The following is a 13,772-nucleotide window of genomic DNA, read 5'->3' as shown; positions in this document are numbered from 1 at the left end:
ATGAAAGGGGTGGAGTGCCTCCCCCAGGAGGAAAGATGAGGAAGAAGGAACAATAAAGATGTACTGTACTTTTCTGTGTATGAGGTTTCTTTACTCTAAAATAATTTTTAAAAATAGGGGTCGTCTTATACATGGATAGTGCATGGGGGGGGGGAGGTAACTGGGTGGGTGATTGGTTGCTGTGGCAAGGTTTCCTGTTGATTGGCTGCTGCTGCAGCAATTAGGCGTGTGATTGCTGGCGAGGGGGCAGATTCCCGTCAGCTTCTGCAATGTGAGCGTTAGTCATCCGGGTTAGTGATTTTCAGCACACCGCCCCCAAAGCTCAACAACCTTGGGCAATTCTCCCCCCAAAAAGCTCAACAACTTTGGGCCATCTCCCCCCATTTTCTAAAATTTGTCCCCCAAAATAGGGGGCGTCTTATACATAGGGACGTGTTATGCACGGAGAAATACGGTATAAAGTTATGCAAAGTGTGAAGAAAGTGGACAGAGAAAAGTTTTTCTCCCTCTAACTTTACAACGTGGCCACTGTGCAAACAGGATGGGGAAAGAAATGGACCACAGGGTTGTTCTTATGTTCATGAACAACTTGTGCTCGCCACCATTCATGCTGAAATGCATATAACTCAGGTCACGTCTCATTTATTTTGCACAGTGTGCTACCGTGACACAGGAATGTCAGGATTTACTCCAGCTCCTAGGTGACTCTAACTGAGAAGGGCCCTTGTTTAGTTAAGGTGTGTGGGGGGGGGTAGAACCCTCCGACTTGTGGTTGGTGCTAGAGGGAAGAGGTGGAAAAAGAAGGCAGCAAGCTCCACGAGGGCTCCCTGAATCCTTCCCCCGCCCCTCAAGATCTCACAATCCAGGCTGGCTCCACAGCTGGGCAGAGGTCACAGGTGGCTCCCTGCAGCTGATCCCAACTGAGGCACTGGGGCTGCCCAGAGTCCACTTGGAGGCCTCCCTGACTGAACCAAGCCCAGCCGTCAGGAACTCAGAGGATGCTTCCCAGGAGCATGCGCACAACACTCAGCCCCTCCTGCGTGCATCTTCCCATGGAAGCACATAGCAGTGACAAACACTGTGAAAGCCCTTTGCTGCTGCCCCTGCAGAGCCCTAGGAGGGCCCTTAGATGCCCTGGGACTGTTTTCCTGGTGGTCCTGCCCCCTCCTGGGCACCGCAGGGCAGTGACCCCAAAACGGGCCCTTCCCGCCATTACCCCCCTGCTGTGGAAATGATGCCCATCCCTTTGCCCTATCAGCTGCTTCAGGCACCCCGTAAACAGGAACCTTTTTGCCCAGGTTTCCCCAGACTCATTGCTGAGCTCCTGTCTGTAGCATGCTGTTATTAGTATTTACACCAGAGGTTGTCAAACTAAGGCCCACGGGCTGGATACGGCTCACTGGGCTCTTTAATTCGGCCCACGCAGAGGCCTTGCCAGGCGGAGACTGACTTCCGCGACGCAGCACACCTTCTGATTGGCTGCAGGATCAAAAGCCGCGGATGCCTCTGAGTGCCGCCCCTTCCTTCCCGCTGAGATGGCCGAGCAGGAATGAAGCGGGAGCAGCGCGGAGGCTGTCTCCACCTCCCAGGCCAGCGGCATGGGCTCTGTGCCCTGCCGAGAGGACGCCGACGCTGCCGAAGACGAGGCAGTGTCAGCTGCTGCGGCATGAGTGGCATAGGCGGGGGGGGGGGGCCCTTCGGGAGGGGGTGCTTTCGGGAGGTGGTGAGCCCAGCCCCCCACAAGGTCTGAGGGACAGTGGACCGGCCCCCTCCTGAAAAAGTTTGCTGACCCCTGATTTACACTCCCTTTTTATTATACAGTTTCATTGCTTTTATTCAAAATACTTTCAAATATGAACCAATGGAGAAATGCTTTCAGACCAAGCATCGAGCCGTCCTCTGGACTCCCTGCTTGCTCCCGATTCCTCACCTGCCTGGTCCCCAAGCGCCTCGCAGCCTTCCTGGCTCCCGGCTGCTGCTCTCGGCTCCTTCTCTTCCGTCCCGCCAGGCAGGCTGGAGTCAAGGCCTTGCAGGCTGTCCGCTGCCTCCTGGCTGCAGCTCCATCTCCTCTGCTGGGCGCTGAGAGGATGCCCATAAACCAAGTACCAGAGGAAGAGGTGGGCCACCTTTAAGCGAGGCATTTTGGGGAGGAAGCCCAGGGAGCGCCCAAGGCCTGGCACTGAAGAGAAGAAGAGGGTTTGTGTTGGAGAGACACAGGCAGGAGCTACTGCCCACCACTCCCTACACAGACCCCCCCCCCCATTCAGGAAGCTGGAAACAGCAGAAGCAGGAAAGGCCTTTACCTGTGACCGGGTGGTAGCTTAACTTGGCAGCGCGCGCCTTTCTGCCAGCCGCCTCTGGTTTGCAAAGAGAGAAGCAGCCCTCCATCTCCCTCAGGGCAGCCCCAAGTCCAGACTCCTGGCTTCCTTCATCCAGACTCTCCTGAGACATTGGCGTCTGTGGGACTTTAATCCTGCAGTTATGAAAGGAAAGTGAAGCTAGGCACCAGGGTTAGGAAAGTGCAAACCAGGCTCCAATGCTCAGTCCCCCAAAACACCACAATATTCCCTGAACAACTAGCTAGGAACATGGCTCTTCTGCAGCCACCTGCCTCCTGCCGTTTCCTCGAGCCACAAGCGGGACAACTGGTGTCTGTAGAGCACTGGAAAGCGTTTCAGAAACCCCATGAGTGTGGGGCTCCCCCCACCAGGAAGTAGGCAGGAGGAAAGCACCTCCTCTAGGTAAGTGTCATGGGAATGGGAGCCAGAGGGGAGAGAAACCAAGCCTTTCGTGTCATTGGCCCAGTCCTGTGGAACACCCTGCCACTAGATTCAGTGAGCACCTTCTCTTCCACTTTTCTGTTCCGCCAGGCCTAGGCAGGCCATTAAGAGCGCACACACACCAATGGTCTACTGATGTTTGTTTTTAATTCTTTTGATTTCAACTTTTTATGATTTTACTGCATGATTTTATGATTTTATATTGTTGTGAACCACTGCGATGTACTTCTATGACACAGCAGTACATACGTTACATATAAAATAAATAAGAGATCTCGGTCCACCAGCCCAAATCACCAGGGGGTGGAGGAGGGAGGGAAGGAGCTGCCCAGTTCTGAACGCCCTCCTGTTGCTTGGAAGTCAAGCCAGTCAGAGCCTGCCCAGCTCCTGCTGGCAGCCCCTGCCACCCTCTTCCCCTCCCGCCACCTACCTGTTCACGGTGCTTGAGTTGGAGATTCGGAAGCGAACTTGCTCAATCGCGCTCTTCACCAGTGGGTCGCTGGGATTCACCGAGGGATCGACTACAAACTCCACCTGCCAAGCAGAGGCAGAGAGACACAGAAGCAGGCTTGGTGAGGAGAGGCCAAGCAAAGGAGGCACGGTGCTGAGGCCAGCCCTTTCCCCTTCCTGTCTGTGAAGCTCCTTGGGAGACACCTTGCTTCTGCCCAAGGCCCCAGGCAGCCTTCTGAGCTCCAGCCCAAGGCCACTTGGGAGGAACGGCCACTCTGGGTGGGAGGCGCTGGCGGGCGGCAATGCCAGGACTGAGAGCAGAGAGGGAGAAGCCGTGGGCCGAGTCTTCAGAGAGGAGGCTGTCAGGAGTTCAGCCTACACTCGAGCAGGACCCTGGCAGAGACACATGCCCGACTGTCATGTTCCCTCCCTCCTGGTCGGTTCTTCGGGAGCTTCAAAAGCTTTCTTCAGCCCGAACATCACAGCGACCGATGCCTACAGACCCTTAAGGATCCGCAGAGTTTGTGCATCATGTGTGTGACAGACTTCAGTAACTCAGCGTTTTGGCTAATCTACTTTATTTACATATAAGCACACACGGAGCACTGTACATAGTTTTTGGACTTAATCAATCTTGTAAAGCTGGCTGGAGTCCCGGGTTGTTATCTCGGCTAGCACCCACATATCATCCTGACACTTTAGCTGCGATTCCTGCATTGCAGGGGGTTGAACTAGATGGCCCTCGGGGTCCCTTGTGACTCCACAATTTCATGATTCTATGAGCGGCAGTGGCTCCCCGGCAGGGGACTCAGGCTGTTGTCTCTTTCTTATCGCTGGGTACCTTGAGACCCTTTAGGACACAGCGGTTCTCAACCTGTGGGGCCCCAGATGTTGATGGACTACAACTCCCATCATCCCTGAGCTCTGGCCTTGCTAGCTAGGGGTGATGGGAGTTGTAGTTCAACAACATCTGGGGACCCACAGGTTAACAACCACTGATTTAGGAGGACTGAACTTCAACCCATCTCCGTCACCCTTCCCCAAATTCACTAGCTGGAAAAGATTTGCACCCCCACTATCACCTGGATGGGCAACGCTAACATGCCAGGGGGAGCCTGGGCAGGCGGTGTACCTTTCTGCTGATGCCATCCTGGATGACCGTGGTGCGGAAGAGGCGCAGGAGGCCTTCCTGGGAGAGCTTCTGCACTAGGCGGACAATGGACTTCTTGCAGCACCTGGTGGAAACCCCTTCCTGCTTCTCCTGGTCCATTATCATCTTCTGAAGGCTGCAACAAGGGCATACACACACTTATTTATTATTGCATCCAATCCCACATTTTCCTCCAAGGAGCCCAACGCACTCCCTGTGGAATGTGCCCTGGTGGAGCAGGCAGCAGGCTGCCCGGCAGGCAAAGGGGAAAAGCTGGGGCTCGCTTCCAAACCCCCGACTTACGCAAACAAGCTTTCGATCAAGCGGAGGTTGCGCACGGCCTCTATGATGAGGTTGCGGCGCTTCAGCAGGCGGTAGGTCTCGTGGGACCGCTCCACGCCCGAGGCTCGCCAGCCCTTCTCTTTCTTCTTGACATCACAACTTTTCTGGCACAGGGGCAGAAAACCACAGTTTATAGAGGCCAGGTGAAATCCTGCCGCCCAGACGCTCATTACGCCACACCCGGGACAAGGAAACCAAAAGAGGAGCCTCCGGCAGTGAGAGAGAAAGGGGGATTGGACAAACTGGCCGCCACCCCACCCTCCTCTGCACACCCACTTCCTTTCCACACACAGCAACCTATACCAAGGTTATCGCCCAGCCACCTGCACAAAGCTGCAATCACGGAAGTAAACCACGCCTAAGTTGTGGGTCCCCTGTAGCTGAAATTGGGTGGAACTTGTAGAGGCTGAAGCAAGAGCCGCCAAGTTTGATGGTTACAGCTGGGGCTCAGCAGCTGCTTGGCCGATTGGCAGCCCCGGCAGCCCTAAAAGCAGACTTGCTAGTGGGCTAAGGTTGTGGCATCAACCCCAAAGGGAATCCACCCTTTGGGACTGTGGCTTTGGGGCTGGACTGAAGTTTGCGAGTTTGGGAAGAAGTGCACAGGTTCTTTACCAAGCATGGGACTTTCAGTGCACCCAGACTGAGAGAGTGTTGGGGACCTAGGAGTTAGTGCCCCCTGGGTATGAGACAGGTTTCAACACCCAGGTGAGACGTGGTGTGCAAGGCCTGCGATGCACTCCTGGCTCTTTGTGGCTGGAACCTTTGGCGTGTGAAACAAGTGCCCTGCTGCCGAAGTAGAGGCTCAGGACAGATGGATACACTTCCTGGACCAGCCCAGAAGCACTGCCACCTTCTTTTTTTGTCTTTTATTTATTTTGACAAAGTAATAATCATAAAGAAATAAGAATAAAAATGTGCACCCCACCCCCGAGACCATTCCATTGTAACTATCCAACTTCCCAAAATTTCAACACCTCTTGCAGTGTTTTGACCCCTTTCCATTTCAACAGTGCAAATTCTACACACACCCTCCATAACTCCTCAAATTAATATTTGAGGATACATTCCCCATCTTACCTTAATGGCACGTGTTAATTTATCTTTAATAGCTACATCCCACACCTCTTTATACCATTCTTCCATTTTAGAATCTGCTTGCCCCTTCCACTTCCTAGCTATCATAATTCGTGAAGCTGTCAATAAATTTATGAGCAAGTCCTTCATAGCCTGCGAACCATCCGCCCCTGTTGTCTCCTTTCCCCACACCTCTTTTAATTATCTTCTTGATCCTCCATTTCTACTTTTATAAATTTCACTGGCTTCCCCTTTTATAAATGTATTGCTGTGCCACCTTCTGATGCCCACTGTGTTGTGGAAATGCCAGCTCAAAAGCCCCCAGGAACATCCCCTCTCACTCCCTGAGGCTGAACTGCCTGACGTTGGCTCCTCCATCAGCCAACCCACAGCAAAAGTGGCCCTCCAAGCTGTCCATAGAAGGCTTGGCAAGGCAGGTGACCCCCCCCCTCCAGTGACTCTGGCCCCCCGTCCCAGCTCACACCTTGCGAAAGACTCTCCGCCCCAAGTTTGCCAAAACATGCACACTAACAGCAAATGTTCAGGCTTTAAGGCCTCTTACTTTGGGAGTCTCCAGCTTGACTTCCTCAACCACAGCCATATCACCAGCATGATCTATAAAATGGGTACAATTTGAGAGGCCACTTTCCTGCTTTAGTGTGTCCAAAGCAGAATCATCATTTGCCGTGTGTTCGGGAAGCTCTTCTGGGTATTCAGAAGGGCGCAAGGGAGACAGCTTCCTCCCCAGGGTCCTTGGAGCTAGCAATTTCTTGGCTAGTTTTAAGAAAAGACAGAGAGGGAGAGGAAACGTATAGCTGGTCAGCAACACAACCAAGCAACTGTTGCAAGCTTTGCTGTATCACAGGCAATGGGTCAGATGCTTAGAGAAATCATGGATTTCTGGCGATCTTGAGCAATCCTAACCCCCCTAATTAAGCACAACCAGTTGTGAGGGGAGCCCACCCACCTGCCCCCTTTATACAGAGAAAGAGCTCAGCACTCAGACCTTATCAAAAACTCTGTTCCAGAGTCATGCAATTTCTGCAACATCACAAACCACTTTGCTGTCCTCAAGGCTGCAAGCAGACGCACACACACACACACACACACACACAGCCTAACATGGTCTCTGAGGAAGGAAGTGGTCCTCTTGGCCAAAGCTCACCCCTTGTACCTTTCACTGGCGTCGACTGGCGCGGGCTACCTCCTCCTCGGAAACCGAGCCTGAGCAGTGGCGCTGAGCTGGCGCTCCTCGGCTTCACGCCTTCTCTCGCCTCCTCCTCATTCTCCGATTCAGAGAGCAGAGGCATCTCCTCCTCCTCCTCGGCTGCAGAGAGCTGCTCCTCTCCAGGCAAGGAGGTGTCGGGGGCCACCGACACGCTGGCCATGGCCAGCTGCTCACTCCGGGCCTTCTCCCGCTCAAACTGCCGGCTGAGGTCGCTCTCTTCCGCAAACGTGCAGGTGATGTATTTGGTCGTCCGCTGCCTGCCTTCATCTTCCATGAATCCCTGAGCAAGGATCAAGACCGTTCTCAGCCTTTACCTGCCATTTCCTGCACGTTGAAGAAGGGGGCCGTGCGCAAGGCCAGCAGCGGAGGCCGTGACAAATGTTACCTTGATCACTTTGTATCTCTCCAAGAGGCGGCAGAGCATCCTGGCTTCCAGCTTCCCCACATGCATGGCGGCTCGGAGTTCAGCTTGAGAAATGCCTTTGGTCCCCCAGCTTTCAACTGCAGAGGGGGAGGAGGGGAAAGCATAACACTAGGTCCCCCCAAAGATGCTGAATGGTAGGAGAGTTCAGATGGGCAGAAGGATAAGGCGGATCCTAAACATATACACCTCAAGTGTCAAAGGCCAGGGTAAAGAGTGTGCCTTCAGCATTCGCTGAAAGCTGTCTAATGAAGGTGGCAGGCACACTTCTATGGGAAGTTCCACAGATCAGGGGCCACCACAGGTAAGGCTCTCTCACGGGCCACCGCCCCCAAACTTCTGAGGGTGAAGGAACTGCCAAGATGCCCCCTCCACTAACCCCAGCCCCTGAGATGTTTGGGGCCTGAGCCATTTACCTACTTAGCTCATACGCTTGAGTCAGCATATCCTTCTCGTAGACAATGTCCACAGGCTGCACGGCTTTGGTGATCATTTCTTCGTCATCGTCATCATGGTAATCATCCACCTTCTTCCGAAACTCCTTCACTAGCTTCAGGCAGCGAACCATTACGTCAGTTCCTGGGAGCAAATGAACAAGCATACCCCCTCAGTTTGTCAAAACACAAAAGGAGACTTAGCAAGGCAGAAAACCGGCAGCTCCAGGCAAAGCACAAACAAATCAAACACAACTAGCATGAAATGCGGGTGCAGCTGTCAGGATACACAACTGTTTTCAAGTATTTTATTTTATTTTTAATTGTATGCTTTTGCTAATCTGTAACTTACTTTCTTTTACTGATTATCTTTCTTTCCCCCCAAATTTTTCTCCTTTGGGAAGAAAGATGAGATAGAAATTAAGCAAATCAATAAAATTAACAAATAAACAGTAAATAAAAGAATCTCAAGAAATTGTGCATCTGGGGGTGATGTGCCTTAAAAAGGCCTCATTCCACCCCCAGTTTTAACATGGAGTGTTCAGCCCCCTGCATACAGAGCAGGGACAGGAAACATCTGTTCTTGGACTACAACTCCCATATCCATTGGCCCTGCTGGCTGGGGCTGATGGGAGATGGAGTCCAGCAATATCTGGAGGGTTGAAAGTTCCCCATCCCTGATCTAGAGAGAAGTACTGTGGGGGCAAGAGCTTCCGCAGGGCCCTCCCCCTTCACTTGGAAGCAGGAGAACAACAACAGCAGCAATAATAAAAATAAATTTGTTAATTGCTTTATCTTGTCCAAGCTCCCCAAAGTGACTTACAAGGCTACTCTTCTGCGCAAGGGTGGCAGTGCCAAGGCAGCCTGACCCCCCTTCCAGAAGCTGTGAGGTGCCCTCTTACCCTTCTTGGTCTTGAAGGGACCTCCATCAGGGTGAACGTCTTGCAACGGCACGGTCACAATCTTTCCAAAGCCGGCATTCAGCATATACTGATAGAGACGCTTAAATGTTTTCTCACAGAGACCCTGTCGTTGTGCAATGAGAGAGAATCAGTTTTAGGGCTGGCCGCAACTAACTTCAGGACAGAATGGCAGGCAAGCTTGTTTCCCCTGTAAGCCTCATGCCAAGCCCCTAACCCTCCTCGGAGGCTCAAGAAGTGAGAGAAAACAAGGGCTGCTCCAAAGGCCCACAGAGAGAATAGACACATTTCTGCTTGGCTCTTGTTGGAGGCGAAACACAGCAGGGCAGACAGGGCCTTCATGGGTCGGCACCCCCAAATGCCCCTGTGGCTCTGGGGAAGAAACACCACCTGAGAAGCTCCTCTCCGTCAGAAAGACTCCGGCAAAACAAGCACCACCCACTCAGATGCACTCAGACAGGTTTCAAGCGCATGGAAGAACAGCCAGGTGCTCACCAATTCCTCCCTTATGCTCGCCAGGGTCTCCATATGACCAGGTCGCTTGCTCAGCATAGTGGACAGCTTCTCCATGAGGATATCGTATTTGCTCCTCCTAAAAGCCCAAGGGAGGCAACCGTAAGCAGGCAGCACCAATGCCTCCTCACACCTGTAGCCAGAGGACGCCCGCCCCTTGGGTGGGGCGCCAGCTGTGAGTGGCACAAGGAAAGCTCTGGCCACCCCTAGGAAGAAGCAGACCAGGGTGGATAAAAATCAATGGTTTAAAAAAAATATATTGGATTTTTGGATGGGTAAGTGGTGCTCCGGTGGGACCTGAGCAAGACTAGGGGGCGGGCAGGAGGAAGTGAGGTTGGGGGCTGAAATCTTGCTTGACATATGGAAGAACATAGAGCAGGGTGGAGGTTTTTCTGATTTAAATCGTATTTTTAAAATAAAATGCTTTTGGAGGAAAAATCTTTCTAAAGATAGTTTTCTATTTAAGTTACATTATAGTCCAAAGGCTATTCATCAGGAAATGATTTATTTTCAGTTTTTCATGTGTGCTAAAACTCAGTCTGTCTTTTTTAAAAACAAACAAACAAACAATCAATCAATCAATCAATCAAACAAACAAACAAACAAACAAACAAACCCATTTAACCACATCAGTTAACAAACATGGATACATATGCTATAATGTTATAATTTTAGTTAAGTTGTTTAAATTGTTATTAAGGAAATGATTTTTTTCTCCTTCCAATAAAGTACAGCAGAAAAGTTGTCCAAATACAAACAGTTAACTTATAAAACCTCACAATAATTTCATATTTATCTGTCTATGTATTTCTAATAGTATAACCAAATCAGTAATTTTTTATATAACTGTAAAAACTACTCTGAAATTTTATTATTCCAAAAATGAAACCTTTATCTGGTTGTAAATATTAAGATTATACCAGGAAGAATGAGTCTTTCTGTAAAAAAAAAAAGATTTAAATCAAGTCTTACTGACTAGTGATTTAAATCGATTTGATTTAAACCAAATCCACCCTGAAGAAGACAGAGTCACCATTGCTGCTGCCCTCACAGGATGAAAGAGGCTTCATCCTGTGGGCTCAGCTAGATTGGATACCAAGGCCAGACTGTCTCCTTCCTCTGGCCTACAACAAAACTGCCCCAGTCAGAGAGGACACAAGCTCCAGTACTCGCTGGAAGATGTTTATTTTGCTCTATGCATTCCACAGTCAAATCTCTTTGACAGGAACTGTGAACACTTGCAATTTGGGGGGAAATGCAAAACGGCTTCAGAGAAAGTATCACGTTTCTCTTTCTGTGCCTCCGCAATGAATAATATTCTCCAGGTGATACCAAAAACAAGCAAAGTGGCCTATGACTGGGGTGCCTGAGCGTGTCTTGGTGCCACACTGGGGACTGTCAGATATAGGTTATCACATGCTGTTATTTAAAACTAGATGGGATATTCTGCTGGTATCCTGGCTTGAATGTTATTGGGGTGGATTTTAATTGGTTAACCGGTTTTGCTGTTGGATTTTATGGGTTTCTATTTGCACATGGCTATAAATGGCTTTAGGAGGCCACTCCGTCCCAAAAATAGTCTAAAAACTTTTAAAATAAAGAATAATTTGATCAGGAGAGCAGCAATGAAGGGTGTTCAGTCATTTCCTCCCACGCTATTTCCCTGGGCAGCCAGGGTGGTGGTGGGGACTCATGTACTGACTTGTCTTTTCTGTGAAGGTGGAGGGGTGCAAATAGCTCAGGGGAAGAGCGCAGGAGGAAGCAATTAAAATCCCCCCCCCACACTGCTGCCTTGACCTCCCTGCAACACACACCTGTCAACATGAAAGTGGGTCAGGAGAAGGAGGATGGAGTGCTGCTGGGCCCCCGTTGGCAGCCTGATCACGTGGGACTGCATGGTGATGAGCCCATTTCTGTCCAGGACTCGTCGGTGGTAATGAAGCTTCCCAGAATCCACCCTAGGATGAGGACAGATTTTATGAAAATTAAGCACGCCACAGAAGTTGAAAGGAGACAAACTCTAACCCTGTAGACCAGGCATAGGCAAACTCCGGCCCTCCAGTTGTAGTTTGGGACTACAATTCCCGTCATCCCTGACCACTGGTCCTGTTAGCTAGGGATGATGGGAATTGTAGTCCCAAACTTCTGGAAGGCAGGAGTTTGCTGTAGAGTGTAGACCAACAATAACAGGGTCAAAACCTGCATCTTCCAGGGAACCATGCAAGTGCCTTACACTATGTTAATAGGGATAAAATGGGCTAAAGAATGCTTCCCCCAAGCAATTAGCTAGTATTTGCCAGGCCTGTGATGTTTTGAAAGGGTGGGCTCTGGATACAGCTCAGGATTGTGGCGTGTCCACAGTGATGTGGGGGTGAGGCTTGTCTATCATCATAGCAGCTCCACAAAAGACAGGCTCTCGCCTAATTTGGACATTCCAGAATACCGCTGCAAAATAAATCAAGGCAATCCTATCCTCTTATGCCAGCCCACGGGACAAGGTATCTTCTCCAAACCAGAGGCGGATGTCTGCCCACATGCTATTACTTCTGCCAGTGCAGCACCACAGCTGGTGCCAGAATGCGGCCACAACCTGCACACTTACTTAAAAGCTGCGCTGAGGTCTCTTTGTAGCTCTCCCTGCCATCGGGCACGCCCCAAGCGCTCCAAAATGCAGTAGGAGAAGTCAGGAAGTTTTAGGTCTGGATCCCCTTCCCATCCTATGAGCGTTCTGTGGCGCAGCATCTGAGAGGCAACGATCACCAGCTTCTCTCCCCACCTGCAAAGCAGTAAGACATGGCAAGGAAGGTAATTTCCCCCATTCCCCAATGAATCACCCACTTTCAGTGCCACAGCAGCATTGCCACCTGCTATGCAGGATTTCCTCTCTTGGGATCATTTTGTGTCTAGTAGAGGCTGCTCAGACTGCGTACGTAGGGCTGGAATACGCAAAGCAACATGGGCACATTTCAACTCATGACCCCACCCAGACAATAGGCTTTCTTGTCCAGATCCTCCCTATTTCCGAAAAGACACTGCAAAGCTGACCAAAGCTCCCATGAATCGGGAGTGCAGGTGAGCTCAAGAGCCACTTTTTAATTACTTCCAAGCAAGCAGAGGAAAAGCTGACAATTACTAGATTCCCGCATTTCCTTCCTCCCAAGATGCGTATCACAGTTAGTAACAGAACCACAGAAATGACAGGCGGGCAAAGGTATTTCTTCTCTTGCAGCCTTTTTTTAACAGGATAAACTTGGAAGGAGCAGGCTTGTTGGTTATTAGCCCAAAGCACAGGCGGCTAACCTGTGCCCCTGCTGCGATGTTGCCGGACTGGAATGACGATTCCTGACCATGATGACTGGGGCTGACAGACGTTGGAGACCAACAGCATCTGGAAGGCCACAGGTTAACCCCCTCATTTGGTGGCCCTTCTTTTAGCACATTCCCACAAAGGCACCCTTCGTCCCAACTCCACTTAGCTAGCCTGTGTAAATTTAGGTGCAGACATGTGGCACTCCACCCTTCTTTTGTCCTCCAGGAATAAGCTTTCACACTGATGTGTCAATTGAGAATGACACCTGCCCACCCACATCCACCAAGTCTTAATGACAGTGACATTGTCACACTCCTTCATCTTGTTCCAGGTATGCTTTTCACCGGCATTCAAACTTTTACTGAAAAATACACTTTTCTTTCTACCTTACGACAAAGCTATACAATTCTCCTTTTGACTCCGTGGACAGTTCTGCAACGGAATAAATTCAACAGTCCTGCTCCACTTGCCCACTCTGCAGACATCTTCCCCACCAATAGAGAGCCTGGCGCAAAAGCAACTAGCAAACGCTTACTCACTTCTCATAAGCTTCTGTATATGTGCAAAGGGGCCGTAGGTCTTTTGTTCTGACCAGGTCAGTAATATCCAGCCTCTCTTTAAAATACTGGCACGAACCCTGAATGCCTTCAGGGTGATCCAAAATCATGTGTACAGGATAAATGTCATCTAAAGGAACAGGATCTCTCTTGGTCTCCAGTATTCCTGTTTCAAGATCAATTTCTTCATACCTAAAATGAGAAGAAGAGAATTAGTTCTTCTCAACCCCAGCCTGCCTGCCCAAGATTTGCAGCGGGTTAGTTTTTTGCTTTTTTAAAAAGCAGCTCCCCTCATTTCCTCTAAACAAACCTTTCCTCATAGGAGAGCCACTCCATCATGTCCTTGTCTCATTTTCATTACCCTTTTCTGAAGTTCCTATAATATCCTTTTCGAGGAGAGGCAACCAGAACTGTACACAGCACATCCCAAGCATGATGGCAGGGCTGGATTTAGGTTTGATGCGGCCCGAAGCTCCTGAAGGTAATGGGGCCCTTGATTATGTCCAGCTGTACTTTGTCAACAACAAACGGTCGCTGTTTTTTGCGTTGAAGATATGCTATATAGTAATTGATGGACCTAATATCTAAAGCCA

At 50.3% G+C, this 13,772-nt stretch overlaps 1 protein-coding gene across 1 annotated transcript in view; it reads right to left on the bottom strand.

Moving 5' to 3' along the window:
• Positions 1 to 13,772, bottom strand: part of GTF3C1 (general transcription factor IIIC subunit 1) — a 37,114-nt gene that overhangs the window by 22,421 nt on the left and 921 nt on the right. The window contains exons 2-15 of the mRNA XM_028705481.2: positions 13,162 to 13,371; positions 11,915 to 12,088; positions 11,127 to 11,270; positions 9,295 to 9,391; positions 8,782 to 8,905; positions 7,866 to 8,024; positions 7,410 to 7,525; positions 6,962 to 7,304; positions 6,359 to 6,570; positions 4,684 to 4,826; positions 4,363 to 4,516; positions 3,211 to 3,314; positions 2,304 to 2,473; positions 1,931 to 2,179 (exon numbers count right to left, since the gene is read on the bottom strand). Coding sequence (XP_028561314.2) covers positions 1,931 to 2,179; positions 2,304 to 2,473; positions 3,211 to 3,314; positions 4,363 to 4,516; positions 4,684 to 4,826; positions 6,359 to 6,570; positions 6,962 to 7,304; positions 7,410 to 7,525; positions 7,866 to 8,024; positions 8,782 to 8,905; positions 9,295 to 9,391; positions 11,127 to 11,270; positions 11,915 to 12,088; positions 13,162 to 13,371 — 2,399 coding nt within the window. The remainder of the gene's footprint in view (positions 1 to 1,930; positions 2,180 to 2,303; positions 2,474 to 3,210; positions 3,315 to 4,362; positions 4,517 to 4,683; positions 4,827 to 6,358; positions 6,571 to 6,961; positions 7,305 to 7,409; positions 7,526 to 7,865; positions 8,025 to 8,781; positions 8,906 to 9,294; positions 9,392 to 11,126; positions 11,271 to 11,914; positions 12,089 to 13,161; positions 13,372 to 13,772) is intronic.

Source organism: Podarcis muralis, chromosome 14 (genome assembly GCF_964188315.1).
Source record: "Podarcis muralis chromosome 14, rPodMur119.hap1.1, whole genome shotgun sequence".
In the NCBI taxonomy this organism is placed as follows: Eukaryota; Metazoa; Chordata; class Lepidosauria; order Squamata; family Lacertidae; genus Podarcis; species Podarcis muralis.
The sequence above is the reverse complement of the archived record's forward strand: the minus strand, read 5'-3'. Positions and strand labels throughout refer to the sequence as shown.